Source organism: Primulina eburnea, chromosome 8, assembly GCF_022965805.1.
Source record: "Primulina eburnea isolate SZY01 chromosome 8, ASM2296580v1, whole genome shotgun sequence".
Taxonomy (NCBI): Eukaryota; Viridiplantae; Streptophyta; class Magnoliopsida; order Lamiales; family Gesneriaceae; genus Primulina; species Primulina eburnea.
The window spans coordinates 40,661,793-40,684,108 of record NC_133108.1 but is presented as its reverse complement, the minus strand read 5'-3'; the positions used below and the strand labels follow the sequence as shown (position 1 = coordinate 40,684,108).

The 22,316-nt window shown below is 32.8% G+C and overlaps 1 protein-coding gene and 1 long non-coding RNA gene across 3 annotated transcripts; both read right to left on the bottom strand.

The window, feature by feature from the left end:
- Nucleotides 1-4,414: 4,414 nt before the first annotated feature.
- LOC140839772 (uncharacterized) lies at nucleotides 4,415-5,514 on the bottom strand. 2 transcript variants are annotated; one of them, XR_012119790.1, is made up of 4 exons: nucleotides 5,377-5,514; nucleotides 5,199-5,282; nucleotides 4,978-5,111; nucleotides 4,415-4,890 (listed from the first exon to the last, which is right to left on the bottom strand). It is a non-coding gene; the product is annotated as an uncharacterized lncRNA (long non-coding RNA). The 2 variants fall into 2 exon arrangements; XR_012119789.1 differs by having other exon boundaries at nucleotides 5,199-5,514.
- Nucleotides 5,515-7,458: 1,944 nt separating this feature from the next.
- On the bottom strand, nucleotides 7,459-11,498 carry LOC140839771 (serine/threonine-protein kinase D6PKL2-like). Its single transcript, XM_073206710.1, has 3 exons — nucleotides 11,315-11,498; nucleotides 8,600-10,536; nucleotides 7,459-8,467 (listed from the first exon to the last, which is right to left on the bottom strand). Exons 2-3 carry the CDS (start codon nucleotides 10,387-10,389, stop codon nucleotides 7,627-7,629), a joined length of 2,631 nt encoding a protein of 876 aa, XP_073062811.1. The 5' UTR covers nucleotides 10,390-10,536; nucleotides 11,315-11,498; the 3' UTR covers nucleotides 7,459-7,626.
- Nucleotides 11,499-22,316: the final 10,818 nt, after the last annotated feature.

Below are 22,316 nucleotides of genomic sequence, written 5' to 3'. Positions count from 1 at the left end.
GGATGGATCTCCTGAAAGATTTTGATTGTGAGATTCAATATCACCCTGGATCGGTGAATGTTACTGCGGATGCCCTGAGCCGTAAAGTTTATGATTCTGTTCTAGCTTCTGTTTGTGTCGCCAAAGTACATGAGGATATTTGTACTTCTGGTTGGACTTTTCACTCGAATTGGAATTCTGTCACTGTCTCAGCATTGCAAATTGAGCCGAATTTGATATCGAAAATCCGAAAGGCCCAACGAAGCGATGCTCAGATCCAAAAGTCGAAAGAACTGGTATCTGCTGGACATCAGTCTGGATTTCAGATTTCTTCTGATGGTTCTTTACGACTTAACGGTCGGCTGGTAGTTCCTAATGATTCTGATTTGAAATCTGCTCTTCTTCGAGAAGCACATTGTAGCAAATACAGTATTCACCCCGGAGGTCGGAAGATGTATTTGACACTGAGACCTCAATTCTGGTGGAGACGTATGAAGAAGGACATTGCTGAGTTTATTTCTAAATGCTTAGTCTGCCAGCAAGTGAAAGCCGAGAGAATGAAACCTGGAGGATTACTCCATAGTCTTGAAATCCCGAAATGGAATTGGGAGCATATTGCTATGGATTTTGTGACTCATTTACCTCGTTCGCCCAAGGGCTGTGATGCTATTTGGGTGATTATTGATCGGCTTTCGAAATCTGCGCATTTTATTCCGTATGAACGGACTTATCCTTATAAAAGAATGGCCCGTTTATACATTGAGAATGTTGTGAGACTGCACGGTGTGCCAGTCTCAATTGTATCTGATCGTGATCCCAGATTTGCTTCTAAATTCTGGGGTAGTTTTCAGGAAGCAATGGGTACGCGTTTGGCTATGAGTACTGCTTATCATCCCCAAACTGATGGCCAGACTGAGCGTACGATTCAGACTTTAGAGGATATGTTGCGTGCTGTTGTGATGGACTTCGGAATGGGATGGCAAGATGCCTTACCATTGGTTGAATTTTCCTATAATAATAGCTTTCAGACGAGCATCGGTATGGCACCGTTTGAAGCTCTATATGGGAGACGATGTAGATCACCGTTATTCTGGGATGAAATTGGTGAAAAACAATTGACTGGACCTGAAATGATACAGGAAATGAATGATAAGGTTCAGTTGATTCGGCAGCGGATGAAAGCTGCTCAGGATCGTCAAACGAGTTATGCGAACAAACGAAGACGACCCTTAGAATTCCAGAAAGGTGACAGAGTGTTTTTGAAAATATCTCCCTTTAGAGGCACTGTTCGATTCGGCATGCGAGGGAAGTTATCTCCTCGTTATGTTGGGCCATACGAGATTCTGGATCGAGTTGGTGATCTTGCGTACCGATTGGCATTGCCACCAGCTCTTTCCGCTATTCACGATGTGTTTCATGTTTCTATGTTGAGGAAATATGAACCAGATCCATCACATGTGCTTACACCTGATGAGGTTGAACTGGATCCTTCTCTTTCCTATGTTGAACAACCTGTTCGCATTATGGATCGAAAGGAAAAGATATTGCGTAATAAATCGATTCCTCTAGTACGAGTGCAATGGACACGACATGGTGTTGAAGAATCGACGTGGGAATTGGAGAGCAAGATGCGAGATTCGTATCCGCATTTGTTTGACTCTACGACATCTGTTCCATTGTATTCTATGTATTCGGATCCTTATTCTGATTTTAGTTTTGATATGTACTATAACTGGTGACATATGTATGTTTACCAATGTTATGTATATAATGATATTTGAGATTTCGAGGACGAAATCTTTTAAGAGGGGGAGAAATGTAAGGACCGTGTATCGTATTATCGTAAATCCTATGTGATTATCGATAATTTATGAAATTGTCATATGATTATGTATTGGATGTATATTATGACAATGGAATTGAGAAATGAATATTGTATATGAATTGACGTTATATGAGTTGAGTGGATTAGTCGGACGCCAATCTAGTACAACATGTATAATTGTACAGAACATGTGGCGCCCGGGCGGTAGAAAATGACCGCCCGAGCGCCAAGGAATGTAAGGTGAGTGTTCGGGCAGAACACTTCGCGCCCGAGCGGTAATTTGTGACCGCCCGAGCGCGAAGCGAGTGGCATGAGACAGAACATGCCGCGCCCGAGCGGTAATGTTTGACCGCTCGAGCGCGGTGCAAGTGACACTCGGGGGCAGAACTTCTCGCGCTCGGGCGCGAGAAATCTACCGCCCGAGCGCCGAGGCGGTAGAGTGATAAGAATGAGCTTTCTTTCTCATTTTCTTTATTTCCTTCGCTACGCTTCGAGAATAACCGAGAGAAATCGATTTTCTTTCTTACAAATCGACTTTGAAACGCCGTCTAAACGCGAAACAAATTATATATTTGTTATCTGCGCGTCGAGGGCTTCAGACTGAGGTAATTTTCTTCTGGTTTCAGCAGCTTTAAATATCAAGGTGCTGGAATAGCATGTATTTGAAAGTGAATTTCTGATATGTAGTAGAATAACCGACAATAAACGTATATTTGAAGTCGGAATTGAATTATGATAAGATTTGAATTTGATATGAATTATTGAAGTTTCAAATGATATTTGAAACTCATATTAATGATTTTGGAGTGTGTTATTGATTGGAATGAATATGTTATTGATGTAGATAAAGTATTATACCGATATCTTCAGGCTACATCAACTGGAACGAAGAATTGAGGTATGTTGCGACCGGGTAACATACGACAGGTATCTGTATTATATGATATATGTTGGATTGGATTGATTGGATTGGATTGGATTGGAATACGTGTCTATGTGCCTATTTGTTGATTGATGTGGCATACATGACATTGAGATTTGAGTATCGATGTATAAAATAAATGTTTTGTTAACACACATCATTTTATGCATACATCGATACATGACATGCACGTTGAGCTATGATCCTTGGATACCCTGATATGATTTGATTGGATTCCAGGGTTTGTGAACACAATGCTATGTTTGGTATTACATGACCCTTAAAACATAGACATTTGTGGCCCCATATGATTGGATATGAGATGTGGGATTGATGGCGCTTCGTCGACGCTATCATACGTGTATTCCCATATCGGCCGGTGTGCCAGCTCGAGCATTGATTTGATTTGATAGCGATTCGATTGATTCTGACATGTGCTCAGTGGATGGGCATTTGACCCTATACCTCCACGACATACATGCATTGCATACCATATATCATTATTTAGATATCTGTGGTATATATGATTGGTTGTTCCATACGGAGCTTTGCTCACCCCCAAGGGGGGCTGTTGTTGTCTTTGTGTGTGGACAATGGCAGGTACTCCAGGATATCAGGAGACCAGAGAGGGTACTTCTGGAGGGAGCCACAGCTTGGGCTGAGGTTTTATGTTTATGTCTTGTTCCCAGTATATATGTATATGTATCTATATACCGGGGCATGTCCCGAGGATATGATATGTTTGTATGTGATTGGCTTTGATTACGTGTGGGCGTGTTTTATGATTTGAATTTGAATACTATTTTTAGTATTTAAATATCAGAAAAGATATTTTGGGCTCATTGTAAAGAAATTTTAAACTCGTTTTCCGCTGTGATTACTTAACCCTAATCAAACTGTGTTGTAATAACGATTAGGAGCTAAGGGCCCCACAAAAAGCATAGATTATAGATACCACATAAAGCCCCGAAGAAAGTAAACAAACTACAATAAAAAATTAGAAGTCCGAACAAAGCAAATACAAGAAAATAGACTTACAGCTCCTCACGGGTCTTTCAATCAAACCTAGAGACGACGCAACGACTGGAGTCGATTAAGGCTTGTCTGCATATGAATATTGGGGAAGATTGGAGAATAAATCGATAGCATGCTAATCAAGTTCCATTTAATAAATATTTTGTTTTAGGCTATCTAATAACTAGTATTATATATAATAAATTTTTTTAACAAATTTTTGGGCCCCAAAAAGATATGGGTCTGAGTCATTGGACTCATTTGCCTCCTAATAGACACGGCCCTGAACACATGAAAATGAAGTAGTAGAACCAGAAGAATTTCACGATGGTCCATTCGAATCTGATAGTCGAGTATAGTATAAGAACATAGTTTGAACTGCTACATATATCATCTCTATGGCCACCTGCAAGAAAAACAAATTCACACGGTAGTCTTTTATATCAAAAACCCGAACTTTAATCTTGTTCTTTTTAAAAGGATGGATTATTTTCGGACCAAAATTTCCATGTCTTTATACTATAATCTCTAACTAAACTAATTAAGGGTTCGACTTAAATGTTTACCCTGCGTAGTAATATCAGGTTTTGAACAGCCTGCTGCCAAAACTACCGAATACATCGTATAACTTGAATATGTAGATTGATTTTTCATGTTATTCTTCATAACTGTGAGAATGCACAAGGAAAAGGCAGAATACATTCCAGCAGCACGTTCTCCATTAAAAACCGTTCTCCCGACAGAAACAACGCTTTGCACAGAGTTGCTGTTGCTGGACGCCAGAAATAGAATAGCTGAATAGAAAGCACCCAAAAGATTTTGAAGATCTTGTAGTTTTCCTCTTGTCAAAAAATGTTGCATTTAGACTGCCGGTAAAATGCAAGTTACGGCAACATATTGGAAAATTAAATGGCGAAACTTATGTCTACTGTCCCTTTTTCCAAACGACGGCACCATATATAATACCGATCATGACGGTGATGAAATTCGGATTGCATTATATCGACGATTCCTCCAATAATACCAGAACTGCTTCCAGAAACAAGCTTTGCACTGATCGAAAAATGGTCGAGAGTACTTCGTAGGGTAAAAAAGATCCTTGGATCCCCGTGGAGGTGTGGTGAGTTCTTTTATAAGTTCTTGGTTACTCCTGAAAAATTGAAATGCAATGGGAAATGAGATTCAGATTAGCTCACAACAATAAAATCAAGATATAAAGACTTCCTATTTGACTTACCGATAAAGGGAAGAATATGCATAAATGCCTGCAAAATCCACTCCAAGTTGATTTTCTACTGCTGGGATGCTGATATCCAACATCCAGGTGGCTGGATTACACCCGTTCTTGATCTTAGGAACCCCGGGAAGTGCCTATTGAGTAAGATCAAAATGATGGTAATAATTTCGAGAATACAAGGTTGGTAATACCACGCTTAATTTCTGAGTGACAATACTCACTTCAAAATAATCTATCAGCTTATGGGATTGGTGACCGGGTGATCCGGCATAAATGGCTCGTCCTCCACTCTTTATCCGAAGGAGCTGTACCAAATGCTCTGTTTATTGCTTAGACGCTCGATGGACAGGTAGAATGATACAAAAAAAAAGTATAAAGATTTGATAATTTGTACTATACATCATCATAAGCTTCGAATATATCTATACTCTCGGTTGATGAATCGTGTAGACAATGGTTTTGCACTTCTGCCAGTGTCCACCATATTTCTCACAGCACGCATGAAAACAGCGGCAGCTCTAGCATCGAGACCAGATGTTGGTTTGCAAGCAACTCTACCGCGATGGTTAGCCTCTTTCTTTGTTCGGTTGAAAGGCCATCAATCCCTGCAGATTGCCTGACTAGCGAGTTTCTTATGGGATTAAGTTCCACCAGTTCCATTACTTCTCCCACAAACATCTTCAGTGGAGATGGTAAAGGAAAGGTATAATTTGTGAATCATATTTTATTCCATTCGAGTACAAAAAATCACAGAAAAAAAGTTAATGAGACGGTACCTTTCGTTCTCGATTCTTTATTTCTACTGGCAGCAAAATATAAATCTTGAAATAGATCATGTCACAAGAAATGTACGTACCCTTAAACCATCATCAAGCTCCCCAGCAAGTGAGAGCAAGAATGACGTTTTCCAGCACCAGGAGGATCCAAAAACACTACACAGGATCATCCAGATTAGCAAAAACTTTTGATATTTACACAAACCAATCAAGTGATGGTCAAATTTTTAAGAGAATCGACACAAATTTTAAAAATAGATTGACGCTTTGATAATCCCATTAGCATCTTTTAGTATTTGAATGTTTTTTTCTTCGAAGTGGCTAGCCGCAACAGTATCAAAACATTCTGTGATCCATTACAACCCAAAATACAGAAACAGAATACTTCTATTACTTTCTTGAATGTTACGCTAACGATTCAATAAGTGTGATCAAAGAAGAAAACACCCATCTAAAAATTCTGATTAGGACTCATAAATCAAATAGTCATGAATGGTTGATCCAAAGTACGTCGGAGTATGCCTCAATAGAATAAACTGCTGCACTAAACAAAGCGGGCAATATCGGCCTTTGTAGAAACCTCTCATAGTCATCCTCGACAGCTTTAAGAATTTTATCCATGAAAAGTTTCTTCTCCTCGTGTCCGAGCTTCCGTACGTCGATCTCATTGGCTTTCAGTTTATCATCCCCATTTTCAATTAGCTCCGTCAGCACGCCTTTTCTCAGCCGCTCATACGTGGGCAGCCGTTCAATGGGGGCCCACCGCAGCTCTTTCTCGTCATCCTCTCTGAAGCTGCGGCTGAATACACTGGTGGCGTCTGCCACACGTCTTGCAAGCTTAGCCGCCCGGATTATGTCCAAGTATCAAGACTGCTAACTGTTCTATCCAGATCATCGCCAGCCAAAATCGTGGCCAATTTACCGTTGCAACAGTCTTATTAACAATATATTTTATTTTTTAAATAATTAGTTTAGCTATTCTTTTTATATATAAAAATGAATTTTTTCATATATTTAATATTATTATGTTTTTTATATCTAAAATAAAATATAAATAAATTGAAAAGTTATTTATCCTATCTATCATAAATGCTTAGAATTACTAATATATACATAAAATTAGATTTGCATATCTATATAATATAAGGGAAATTTTGGAAAAAAAGTTTTGTGTCCCTCCAATCCGTTCAACTATTTTATGTAGTATGGATGTTTGGTTGTGCTTTCCATTTAGACGAGTTCTTTTAATTTTTAAGTTCTTTTTCCAAAAAAAAGATATTCTGATTAATTTTTATCATATTTAAAATGGTCTAATCTAGACACTAAAAGTAAATAAATTTCTGCATACACACAAATGTCAAAGCATTTCACAATAAACATATAACATTGCAAGTTTAACGTTAAAAACATAAATCTTGAAAATGAATTGTTTTACCGCAAAGGAACTGCACCATGCATTTCTTGTCTTCAAATCTCTAAAAACTAGCCGATGACTAGTATGCTAATGATCGTATGAGACATCCTGTTCGAGAATTAGATTTTCCCATACAACCCTTGAATTAAGCCAATGTTTTCAATTTGATTGCTTTTGAAAATGTATCCAAATTGTAATTTATGAAATACCAGATACAAAGATGGTTTGATCTTTTTTCTCGTTTGACTCAATTTGGCTTGGTAATCGAACACCCTGACTTGCAAATCATGAGAAAGCGAAGATATGCAGGACTCCCTGAATATGCAGTCAATGTACATCCTGTAAATCTAATATTAATAAATTCTAGTTCATATCTCGCAACATTTTCAACAATACACATTTAACATGTTACTACAAGATGATGGAGTGCCCTGTTCTAATAAACATGTTTATAATCTCTTAGAACAACTCGAACTCTAGATGCTCTCCATCACCACCACAATTTACCAACTTCTCCCCCTGAGATGGGGCCATCGGCAAATGTCCCGACTCATGGAACTCGGGTATCTGAGGAGGCGTGGCACATCGTATGAGTGCCCAATTCAGGCCTTGGAAAAACGGGTGTCGTTTAATCTCAGCAGCTCCTGTTTCTGTACCCAAACGATACTTGGGGTCCTTCATCAGTAAACCTCTAATGAGATCCCTGGCCTGAAAACTAACAATAGGGGTATCCGGAAATTTGAGACTCTGCAACACCACATTAGTCAACGTCTCATCATTTCCAGAGCCTTTAAAGGGCGTCTTCCCGTAAAGTAGCTCGTACAGAAACACGCCAAATGTCCACCAATCGACAGCACTACCATGGCCTTCGCCTTTGACGATCTCTGGAGCTAAGTACTCATGTGTGCCAACAAAGGAGTTGGACCGTGCATCTGTTGGTTCTGCCACGAGCTGAGGTAACAATCTAGCTTGTGCTGCTGCAGCATCGGGTTTTAGCTTCCTCCTTGCACCCGAAGGTAGAAGCCTAGGACTAAAGCACGACATTTTACAGGAGGGGCCGCTACAAAAAGGGTCTATGCAATTAGACCCAGCACATGGTCCAGAGACCCGAGGTGGCTCGGGTATTGATGAAGATTTAACTAGAGTTGGGTTAACTGTACATCTAAGCGAAAGATCAAAATCCGATAGCATAATGTGACCATCTTTGCGGACAAGAATGTTTTCCGGTTTAAGATCTCGATACACGATACCTAGCATGTGCAAATATTCCAGAGCAAGAAGCACCTCAGCCACATAGAATCTGCAAGAACCATATGTAGAAGGAATTAATAAAATGACCAACTTAAAAAACGGTTTAATTGGTATTATATTTCTCTTTTGTACGCTCCTTTTTTGTTATCAAAGCCATGATAATGGACCTTAAACTTCATACCTTGCCTCCTGTTCAGGGAAATATCGCCCGGGCTGCTTCTGCCGGAGGACGTGTAGATCTCCACCAGGACAAAACTCCATAACTAAACATGATAAATTGTCCGACGTAAATTGGGCATAAAGTGTCGGGAGAAACGGGTGATCCAACATCTTGAGAATTTCTCGTTCCATATGAGCTCTAGGCATCTTATTCCTTCTTGCCAAGAATTCGTTATCCATGACCTTTATGGCAAATAGGCAGTCTGCTCCTATCAATTCGGCAAGATAAACTGTACCAATGTCTCCGGAACCAAGTTTTTTAAACAAGTTAAAGTGACTCAGACCCAAGAAACCATGTTGGGCAATGCGGCTGATTGCTTCCCAACTCACATCCTTAGACATATGAGGTCTGTTTCCAAGAGTTGATCCACTTAGATTGCTCTCTTCACTAAGGCTAGTGGTGCTACTACTAAAATCACAAACACTGCTTTTTGAGCTTTGGGAGATATCCCCTTTTGTTTTAACAACGAGAGTGCCTCTATTTTCCCAATGGGTCTGAACTCCAACTGGTTTGCTTTCATTGCTCATAATGCCAGTAAAAACTTCAGCACTAGTAGTTTCTTGGGGATCCTTGCTCAAACCCTTCAAAGAACATTGGCACTTGTGGCAGATCAAATCCATAGGACCATTGTTCAGACCGCAACTTGCTTTGTAAGACATTTTAGAATCTATTTTCTTTGGTCTTTTTATGACAAGATTCTTGCTTATGATGATCGATTTGACTACACGAGAGGTGCTCTTGGGTGCAGTCTGCAACTTTGATTTCCGTTTCAATTTGGCTGCTGTTTTACTCACTGGTTTCGAGTATGAGTAATCCATATTTGGGACACTTGGCACCTTATTTGAGACTGAAATTTTCTTGTCCGGCTTTGGCATACTATCACCGCCACTATGATGGGGCAGAACTGAAACCTTGCTGTGTGCTTCTTCAACCATGCTTACAGATCCCACTATCTGCTTATCAGTTTCTAATGCAGGTGATATGTTGTCATGCACAAGAGAGGATTCTGCACCCTTAGGGAGTAAAGGAAGGGGAAAATGAGAAGAATGGGCACCCTGGTTCATGAGCTTTGTCTCAGGCTCGTCAAAGTGCTGCGGAAGCTTTATGGAAGAACAATTATCAATTTCTCTTTCCTCATTTGAAGCACATTTTGGGTCTCTTATGATTCGTTTGCCACCTAAATTAGGGCATGGACTTTGGGTTCCTAACTTCAGCACAGAATCTTGAATCATACCAGGTACCAAGTTTGAAGAATTTGAGATACTTTCTTGGAGAACCGGAAATTTTTTTATTTCCGGCTTTCCATCTTCATTTACGGAGTAACCAGATTCACCGGCTTCTGTTACAACAGACCTGTACAATTCTGTGATTCTACTGGCTTCCGAGATCCTCGGAGACGCAGTAGTCAACGACAGCCGCTTCATGGCAGCCACCTCTGCAGCCTGAGAAATACACAGTCCCCTGAGAGCTTGTTTCAAAGTGACGGGCTCGGAAAATCCTATCCCTGATGAATGAGAGCCAGCAACCCGCATAGGCTTCTTCGAAGCATTTCCATGAAATTCGGATAAATCTATACTCTTGGATGCTCTAAGATTGACAGCTTCGAAAAGCTTGTCAATGTCAGCTTTTAATGGTTTGTTTGATCCATTTTTTGTGTTTGGTGGCTTTTGTTCTTTTTCCAGTGCTCTAACATGACGAACTGTTTGATCCTTCAACTCCACTATTTCACATTTCCCACGAAAAGAACCCATTACTTGGAACGGCTAATTATGATTTGCCTGTCGTTTTCTCAAGAATGTTACAGATGGACTTCATGGAAAAGGGAGTCAGCATATAGATCATGAAGTTACAAAAGGAGTAAACGTACGATCAATTTTCCAGGTCTCCACCACGCATACCTGCAGGGACAATGGGGAATAATTTGAGACACCAAATTGTTTAGCATAGATTCTTCCCCTCAAAGATCCGCAAAATCCATATTTATGTGAAAATTTCAAGGTCATTTCATAACACATTGCATCATTCCACACATGTTCGGGACTGTGAATTTATCAACTGCGGGAGACATATGGCCGAAACTCGTACTTCTAGAAACATTACAAGTTAAATTTTAAATTTTGATGTGACTACCCTGTCCAAAGAACAATCACAATAACAAAAAATTTCAAGCCAGCATAAGCCGAATGTTCGGAAAACACAGTAAAGATTACAACCTTTTAGTTTTTTCCATCACTAAATTGTCAGATCACAACAAATTTCACCGCATCAAAATGTACGAATTTAAAAGAAAATGTAAAAAACAAGTAGAAAGACTAATACGAAAAAGAAAGTGTTCATCATGAATCAGATAAATCAAAACAGTGTAACAAAATGAAAAGAGAACCAAAACCAAACCAATAACACCCAAAAAAAAAATCATGAAAATGATAGTATATTATTAATATTACCCATAAATTGGAATCCCAAGATCGGTAAACAATGTACAAGAAACAAGACATAAATGTAGATGATAGAAACATTAAACAACACAATCTTCCCCTATAAAAACAAAACAAGCACAGAAATCTTAAAAAAACAGTTGCATTTTTCCAAGAAATGAAGCATCCGAGAGAAAAGTTGAAAACTTTAACAAAATAAAGAGCTGAGCAACGAAGAAATGTGGTAAAATCAGTGCACCTGAAGCCTTGAGAGATACCCCAGGCGTTAAATTAACAAAAAACAATCCACAAAGGTAGCCATTTTTTTCAGAAATTGCTGTGGAAGCTCAAGGGGTCACAAAATAGAAAGAACCCTAAGGGGTTTTTATGATTCTCAGAAGGACAAAGATGTCGCTCTCACATCATTTTCCTCTCTCTTTCTCTGTAAAGACTGTTTATGTTTTTCGCCTTTCTATATTCCAAGAAAAAAATATCGTAACAGTCAAAAATAATAAGTCCCGATTTACTCTAATATTTAATATTTAAATTTGGTTTAAATTCTAACACCTAAAAGCTAAGCTTCCATTCACTTCTTGTTAAAAAATTATGTGTTCGTACTCTTTAATGCACAAAAATATATCTCCGTTCCCAGCACTAATATGTTTTTTTTAGGAAGAAAATGAGTACAAAATATTAATATATATCATGGACATATAATATTTGAGTACCAATTGTTTCAGATCTTATACTAATATATGATTTCTGAATACTCAAACATGCATAACAAGTATTAATATTAATGACACATTTATCTTTTCGGATAAAAATCGGTACAAAACATTTCAAATACTGTACTAATATATTATATTTGAGTACCAACTCTTTCAGATATATTATTAATATATGATTTTTGAGTACTCGAACTTATATAGTAAATATTGATATTAATAAATTTATTCTAATTTTATATTCAAAAAGCTTATCTTTTGCACAAAATCTAAAATAGTTAAATAATATTATAAATTAGTATCATATTTTCAATGTTTTGTATCTATTTTTATCCGTGAAAAACATGTGAGCCCGAATTAGTGCAAAACCATTTTTCTGTACACCAGAGAGTGCAAACACATGTTTTTTTTTCTAACATGAACTGAATGCAAAAGTTTTGGGGATTTAAAGAAAATTCACATTTATTTTAATGGTATTTTTTAAATATATTCATATTAATGATACATAATATGGCAATGGCACAACGTACATGTACAAATTTTTTTGATAATTTATTTGATTTATATTTCACTTAAATAATATCATAATTGTAAAAATTATCGAGAAGTCGTCGTAATGGTAAATTCTATGTTCGACAAAGTTTCATGTTTATGGGAGCTACTCAATTCATACCATTTGAGTTAATATTTTTTATAAAGTTAAAATAAATACGATTAATTGGTATTTATTGTGTAATCATGCTTGTTTGGACATGAGAACAACGTGTGATAATTTGTACGTGCCGTCATAAACAAATTTTTTAAATAATTTATTTATTATTTAATAACTCGTGATAAAATTAAATTGAACAATTAGTACTTTAAAGTAAAGTATAAGAATTTTGCGTGTATTTTTTGTGTACTTGACACTTACCTTCTTTATCAAGTACAATTATAACATGCAAGAGAAAGTCTGGGAAAAAAAAACATGCAGGAGAGATAAATATCAAATATATTAAATACATGGGAACAAATACAATAAACCCTAATTTTAATTTATTTTAGCTCGTGATTTTTACTATATTTACGATATATTTCATAATTCGGGTATGATATTTTTGTAAATATTTAATATTTTTTTGAAATGTAACCAAATAATATTTGGTATATAAAAAATAGTTAAAGTGACGATTTAAGTTTAATATGCAGTAAAAGTATTTGAAAGTGGTATCCTTGATGATAAAGAAATACAAATAAACTAGAAAAAACAATGGACAATGGTAGAAGACGAGCAAATATGGTGGTTCATTCTCTTACTCGAGCGGTCACATCTTATACAAATTTTTTTATTACGGTTCATCCTTTAAATATATTATGTAATTTCATTTCCCACTATTATGAGTACAATATGTAATAAATTACATTCTCATTTTTAAAAATATTTAGTGGAAATCTAAACGGTCGATTTGGCTTTCGAAATGAAGAGAGCATCTGTCGTGGATTGAGATTTTATATACAAATTGTTTATCAGATTGAGAATTTATTATGTTCCACCGATGAAGTAGTAGATTATATATATATTTTTTATATTTTAGTATTTTTTTCCTGAATATTATATTTAAAAAATTGTGATTTTTAGCATCGTGAATAAATTTTTCAACAATGAAAGAGTAATATAATGATTGAATATTGAAAAATTAATATATATATATATATATATATATGTTTAAAGATCTATTATTATTTTATTTTATTTTATTTTATTTATAAACTCTCTAGATATTTTTCGTGAATGTGTATGGTTTAAGTTTAAAGATTTACTATATTTTTTTATAAACTCTATAGATATTTTTCGTGAATGTATATAATTATGAATGTGATATTTTTGGACTACACATATATATTATTACTATAATTATGGGCACAAGATAACATGTCAGCAAATGAAGCCAAGGGCTAGTCAGCAGTGAGAACGTAAAATATCAAGCTGAATTTTAAATCATTATTTAATCTATTGCATACAATAATATAACATTGTGTGTGTGTGTGTGTTTTTTTTTATTTTTCCATATACAAATTATTGATATATTTAGTCTTTTATTATGATGTTTCGTAAGTACTTTTCGGTTTCAAAATAATAATCATAATAAATTTCCTCGAGCCAACGATCCAACACATGTTTCAAGCATATCTCATCCACATTTCAAATATGTATAACTTTTATTAATTAAAAATTAATTTCCGTGAAATTAAGCGATTAAACATTTTTATATAATGACTAACACGTACGGACAAAATTGCATTTTTAATCATGTCAGTTGCTCTCTTTTGGATTTTAACTTTATAATTTATCGAAATTTGATTTTTATTTATTTTGATCTACTAAGTGGGGACATCAATTACAGTGTATCTATTTTATTATCACTCTCTGGCGTATGCTCGATCCTAGTCTGTCTTCTTCCATAATCTCCTTCAATCTTGTCGGAGGATCTTCGATAATGCCTACAGCCTCTGTCATGTTCAAGGGATGCTGATGTCAAGAAGTCTGCTGCTCTATTATCCTCTTCCATAAAATCAAAGTTTGATTTTAATACAGTAAATTAGATTTTGTTTTTTGAGTGGGTCTCATGTGAGACCGTATCACGGATATTAATCTGTGAGACGTGTCAATCTTACTCATATTCACAATAAAAAGTAATACTCATAGCATAAAAAATTATATTTTTTCATGAATAACTCAAATAAGAGATTCATCTCACAAATTCGACTCGTGAGACCATCTCACACAAGTTTTGCCTTGTTTTTTTTCATCTTTGCTTCCTCCCGAAACAACTAAATTCATTAAATATATTTTATTTCAAACTGATTATATATTATAAGACATATGTGAAGAGAATAAATAAAATATTGCTCAAATTAAATTTCATCATATGAAAAAAGAAAAAAAAAGTAAAACGACCTCCAATACTTCAAAATGAGAAGAAAAAAGTCCATCGTTTTATTTTATTTTTGTCAGTGTATCTTTTAATGTGTAATATAAGTTTGACTCTTGTCGTATAAGTCATGTATGAGAATATTAATGTCAAATCAACAATATCCGGTCAATTTCGATGTTTCAGGAAAAAATGACAAAAAAAAAAAACTAATTACTAGATGATATCCAAACTCTGACAAGTTACAAAATCTCAAAACATGTCAATTTACATGACTAAATTTACAATTTTCTCACACGTTTGTTTGCTCCTTAATTTAATTAATATATAGATAACAACGAGGAAAAACTGATATAAATTAATTGACATATAGATAACAACGATGAAAAATTAATTTTTTTTATCGGACAACTACCATGCTATACATTTACTAATGAAAAATAGAAGAAAAGAAGAGAAAAGAAGATAGAAATAAGTGAGAGAATTCAAATAATGACTTATGAATGAATCAATTTATTTTCAACAAAAAATCTCTATTTATAGGGCCGGTATAATTGAGTTATATATATTTGGAAGGATTATAATAATGGAACTATATAAATAAATACTTTAAATATAATAATTTATAACACTTCCTTTTCGATTATTATTCATGTAACAACTATTTATTCAAAATCATATACTGGGAAGAGATTATTTGGAGAAAATGTAAAGATTCAAATGATGCCTAAATAAAATTTTAACAGTAAAATTTCGTGGGAAAAATCTGAACGAAAGAAAAAGAATATATCAATATACACTCTTTGGGTGTCTTCCAAACTAAGGACGCGCTACTTCAAAATTTTAATAGGAAAAACTCAATGAGACAAAAACATCGTGAAATAAAAAACATATGACATCCACGATATTTGTTGAATGCTTCCATGTTGCGAGCATCACCTGAAATAAATATCGATATTACTGATTTAAAGTAAATTTAATGAATAATTTTATTCATCTGTAAATATATATTTAGAGATTGTAGTATGAAAATGTACTTTTTATTATAAGCTAGCTTATAACCATTTTTTCAAGAACTAAAACGATTTTAAAGTCTCTATTAATTCATAGGACGATCATATAATAAAGTTAAAAAGAAAATGAATATAAATTACTAAACAAAGATTAAAAAAAATAATCATATTTACAACAGCCATAAAAATAAGATGTAAATTCATCAGTAAAGTATATATTAAAAGTATGCCTAGTTGACAAATAATTCATTAACTGGCCCATATACATTATGGCTCTTTAACAAGATCTCACCAAACACTGTAAACAAAATACATTATCCATCGAGTATTCAATAAGCTGTGGGATATCAGACATAGTTTGCAGGATCATGTGTTGTGTGTCAGGATTTTCAGAATATTAAGATATATATACGGTAAATTCTAAAAAAATGCATCTGCCCATCTTTCAATTAAGAATCAGTACCTAGTCATAATTTTTTTGAAATCAGTACCTGACAAATCTATGCTTTTAGTTTTAACTCCTCACAAAACAAAATTTACATTTTTACCCTTTATTATTTAAATAAATATCTTATTTTAGTCACAAAAATTACATATATATTCTCCATTTAAAATATAATTTTGTAAAAAATTTGTTTCTCAATTATCATGGAATAAAAGTAAATACTTATTTTGATATATAAAGTACCTATTATAGGATTTCAGATACTTGATTTCGCTATTTGAATACTCCAAATATATAAGAAAATACTATATTTTCGAGCATTCACCATAAATTTTGTCATTGTTAGTCTTTTCATGAAAAATGTATTATTTTTTATTTTTTTATAAAAAACAAAGGTCATCACTCATCTTGAAATAAAATTAAGTATTTATTTTGACCTACAAAATACCTATTTTGGAGTTTCAAATGCTTGATTTGACTATTTGAATAATCCAAATGTGTAAGAAAATACTGAATCTTCGAGCTATCACAATAAATTCAATAATTGTTGTTCGTTTCATTGAAAATGCATTAAGATTACTTATTCATGTCATCTAATTTTTTAAAAAACATAGTTTCTCACTCATTGTTGAATTAGAAACAGTACTTATTTTGATCGATAAAATACTTATTTTGGGGTTTCAAATATTTGATTTGGCTATTTGAATACTTCAAATGTGTAATAAAATACTTAAGTTTCAAGTAATATTAAGTGACTTTTTATGGTGTCATTTGTGAAGTTAAAATGTGATACTTAAATTGGCACAAAGAGTACCTAATTAGATTCTATAAATACATGATTTTACCTCGTAAATACTCGTATACAATAATTTGAGGATGCCTAAATATAATTTGAAGTTAATATTAATTGACACCGATGATGATATTCGTGAAGTAAAAATGTGATACTTAAATTAATACAAATAATACTATAATTCGAGTCCACAAATACTTGATTTTAACGTTTAAATACTCAAATTCGATTGAGTATGTAAAAATATATAGTTTGAAGATAACACTGAATGTTCTTTGATGATAATATTTGTGAATAAAAAATGTGCTACCTAAATTGGTACAAATAGTACTTAATTTGATTTCACATATATTTGATTTTATCTTTTAAATACTCAAATTTGATTATTTTGGGATATAAAAGAATATAGTTTCAAGTAATATTGAGTGACTTTTGATGTGTCATTTTTGAAATTAAAATGTGATACCTAAATTAGTATAAAAAGTATTTATTTGAGTCTACCAATACTTAATTTTACTCCCTAAATGAGAAGTACTTAATTTGAGCAAATACTTGATTTCGTAAATGAGATACTCACAGTATGTACTAAAATACTAGATATTCGAATAAGCAATGTAAGTTCACCAAGTATTGGTATTTTTATGGAATATACATTTGGATGACATATTCATCTCATTTAATATATTTTTTTTATAAATAATAAATTTTCAACTAAGCATGAAAATTTTAAAGTACTTATTTTTACTTGAGAAGTACCTAATTTGAGTTTGCAAATACTTGATTTCGTAAATGAGATACTCACAATATGTATTAAAATACTGGATATTTGAATAGTCAACGTAAGTTCATCAAGTATCGATATTTCCATATAATAAGTATTTGGATGACATAATCATTTCATTTTAAAAAAATGTAAAAGAAAAAACAAATTCCCAACTAAGCATGGAAATTCTAAAGTACATATTTTTATTTGAGAAGTGCCTAATTTGAGATTAAAAATATTTGATATGAGATACTCATAATATGTAATAAAATACTGGATATTCGAATATGGAACGTAAGCTCACCAAGTGTTTATCGTTCCTTGGAAGATGCATTTGGATGACATATTCATCTCATTTAATTTTTTTTTTTTTTTGTAAAAACAAAAATAAATTCTCAACTAAGTATTGAAATTTTAAAATACTTAGTTTTATTTTAGAAGTATCTAATTTGAGTTTGCAAATACTTTATATCTTGAATAAGATACTCACAACATGTATTAAAATACTGGATATTCGAATAGGCAACGTAAGATCACCAAGTGTTGATCTTTCCATGGAAGATACATTGATACGAAGAGTATCTAAATTGGTGAAATTAAAATATGGTAGCTAAATTGGTACAAAGAGTATCTAATAATGCGAGTTCGCAAATACTTGATTTTACTCCCTAAATTATTATATCCAACTATTCGAGGATGTCAAATTATATAGTTTGAAGTTAATATTGAGTGGTCTTTGATGATGACATTCGTGAAGTAAAAATGTGATACCTAAATTAATACAAATAATACCTAATACGAATCCACAAATACTTGATTTTACTATTTAAATACTCAAATTCGATTATTTGATAATGTCAAAATATATAATTTGAAGTCCATATTGAGTGGTCTTTGATGATGAGATCCGTGAAATAAAAATGTGATACCTAAATTGTTACAAGTATTACATAATTAGATTCCACTGATAATTGATTTTACTCTTTTAAAACTCAAATTTGATAATAGGTATAATGAAAGAATATTGATACATATAATGAATGATTACTAATAAGTATTATGTCAAATAGGTATAATTGTCAAATAAGTCATTCAATGAATATCAAAAGTATTGTAAATTAATATTGATGGGTATTTTATAAATATTTAATCTTAGAATCGATAGCTATACTTAAAGTGCAAACTTCAAGTTCATTTACGAACTATGTTCATAATGTATCTTTCAATTAGTCCATGATGAACAATGAACTATGTTTATTTATTTAAATGACATGAATAAGTATCCTAACGAATTTTTCATGGAAAGATTGCATATTCGAATATCCAGTATTTTAATACATATTGTGAGTATCTTATTTATGAAATCAAGTATTTGCAAACTCAAATTAGATACTTCTCAGGTAAAAGTAAGTACTTTAAAATTTTCATACTTATTTGAGAATATTTTTTACCAAAAAAATATTAAATAAGATGAATATGTATTTCAAATGCATCTTCCATGAAAACACCAATACTTGGTGAACTTACGTTGCATATTCGAATATTCAGTAGTCTATTACATATTATGAGTATCTCGTGTACCAAATCAAGTATTTGCAATATGAAATTAAGTACTTCTCAAGTAAAATTAAGTACATTTAAATATTCATGCTTATTTGAGAATATGGTTTTTTTTTTTACAAAAAAATATTAAATGAGATAAATATGTCATCCAAATGTATTTTCCACAGAAATACCAACACTTGGTGAATTTACGTTGCATATTCGAATATCCAATATTCTATTACATATTATGAGTATCTCATGTACTAAATCAAGTATTTGAAATATGAAATTATGTACTTCTCAAGTAAAACTAAGTTTTTAAAATTTTCATGCTTATTTAAGATTTTTTTTACAGAAAATATATTAAACGAGATAAATATGTCATCCTAACGAATCTTCCATGGAAAACAAACACTTGGTAAACTTACGTTGCATATTTGAATATCCAATACTCTATTAAATATTATGAGTATCTCTTGTACCAAATCGAGTATTTGCAAACTCAAATTAGATACTTCTCATCCAAATACATGCATATTTCATGAAAATACCAACACTTGGAGAACTTACGTTGCTTATTCGAATATTCAATATTTTAATACATATCGTGAGTATCCCATTTACGAAATCAAGTATTTGCGAACTCAAATTAAGCACTTCTCAAGTAAAACTAAGTACTTTAAAATTTGCATACTTATTTGGAAATTTGGTTTTTTAACAAAAAATATTAAATGAGATTAATATGTCATCCAAATGTATTTTTCATTGAAATACCAATACTTGATGAATTTATGTTGTCTATTCGAATATCCAGTATTTTAATACATATTGTGAGTATCTCATTTACGAAATCAAGTATTTGCAAACTGAAAATAGGCATTTCTCAAGTAAAACTAAGTACTTTAAAATTACATGCTCAGTGGGGAATTTGATTTTTTTTTTACAAAGAAATATTAAATGAGATAAATATGTCATCCAAATAAACATTTCATGAAAAGACAAACAATGACTGAATTTATGGTGATCGTTCAAGATCCAGTATTTTCTTATATATTTGGAGTATTTAAAGAGCCAAATCAAGTATCTGAAACTTAAAAATAGATATTTTTTATGTCAAAATAAGTACTTAATCTTATTTTAATGATGATTGATGAATTATATATTTTTTAAAATAAAATGACATGAATAAGTCATCATAATGTATTTTTTATGAAAACCCAACAACGACTTAATTATGGTGATTGTTCGAAAATATAGTATTTTTTTTACACATTTGAAGTATTCAAATAACAAAATCAAGTATCTGAAGCCACATAATAGGTACTAATATTTTGGTAGATAGAAAACACACAATTAATTTTGTGGATAAAATAATATATTTATTTAAATAATAAAAGGGCAAAAATGTAAAATTATCTTTGTAGGTAGTTAAAACTAAGTTTGTAGTGTTGTCAGGTATTGCTTTGTAAAAAAAATCTTTTAGGTACTGAATCTTAAATGAAAGACTTGCAGGTGTATTTTTTTCAAATTTACCCATATATATATATATATATATATATATATATATATATATATATATATATATATATATATATATTGTTTTCCTGGTGCATTTTTATTATATAAATAGCCCATTTAATAACTTCATAGGGTAAAATTATCTAAATCTATTATTATTATCATCATTAATAATATGGGTAGGATTGACCCGTCTCACAGATAAATATTCGTGAGACCGTCTCACAAGAGACCTACTCGTTATTTAAACCATCATTTATGTTATTGATATGATATTATTTGTGACAAAATCAGAAGCAATAACTATTTTTCATATGATTCTTCAACTACATGAACTTTTTTCTTTTTCGTTTTTGAAATACTGGGAATGAATCAAATACTAGGGGCTCTACAAACCTATATAGTCTATATAATCTTTAAGGTTGGAGCCATATTGAATGAACATTAATATTTAGTCGTATCGGATTAGGTCTATCATTTAAAAAAAAATCGTTCTCAACGCATGTCGATTTCGTCGAAAATACTTGAAATTCGGATGTTCCTAGCCACTTGAAGTACTAAATCGGTCCCCTAAACCTTTTTCCCAATAATTGCAACAATAGGATTTTTGATGAATTAAATTATTTCATTGTTTAAGGAATTTGTGTTAATACATCATTATTGCCTAATTATGATACTTCCGATCGACACAAGAAAAGTTGATGCAATTAAAGAGAATAAAAATTTCGGGCTAAGAAGGAGATATTATTTTGTAGGGGGTCCGGGTGAAAACTTTAGGGGGACTTTGGTCCCCCTGCCGAGATATTCTATACAGTAAAATAATAAAGTATATAGTTTTTGAGTAGCTCACTATCGAGACAGTCTCACGAATCTTTATCTGTGATACGAGTCAATCATATTAATATTCTCAATAAAAAGATACTCGTAGCATAAAAAGTAATATTTTTTCATGGATGATCAGAATAAAAGACCCGTCTCATAAAATACGACCTGTGAAACCGTCTAACATAAGTTTTTGCCATAGTTTTTTTTAATACAATATTATGTTAGTTTTTATATAACATGATCACATATTCACATGCTCGGTCTGGGCTTTTTTGGGCCACTCGAAAACATTTGCACCTTCATTTGGCCCACCCCAATAGACTCATTTTTCGTCTTCTCACATTTTCACGTAATTTTGTAAATTTATTTTGTAGTATTTTTATCGATATTTATACTCCTTTTTTTTATATATAGAACTGAGTGGATTTTGTAGCTTATTGGGTTTGAATTGTCAACGATCTCCCGAGAATTAGGCATGGTCTTGTCCAAGGTCGGAGAGAAGATCCTTAGCTCCTCGTTATCTCGGTCTTCTTCCATAAGCTCCATTGGATCAGCCCGAGGTACTTGGATTTTAGTGTGCACTAGAAGTGTAGAATTGACGACACAAAGTTCAAATTGAGCACATGATGAATTGCTTTTGGCGGATATTGAAGGGAAATATAATTTTTATATCAAATTTATTTTCCAATATTGTCTTTTAATTGTTAATTTCATTGTGT

Coding starts and splice junctions, on each gene's coding strand:
- LOC140839771 (XM_073206710.1), bottom strand. CDS start 10,389: ATGGGTTCTTTTCGTGGGAAATGTGAAATAGTGGAGTTGAAGGATCAA. Junction 8,468..8,599: donor TTCCCTGAACAGGAGGCAAG/GTATGAAGTTTA, acceptor TGGTTCTTGCAG/ATTCTATGTGGCTGAGGTGC.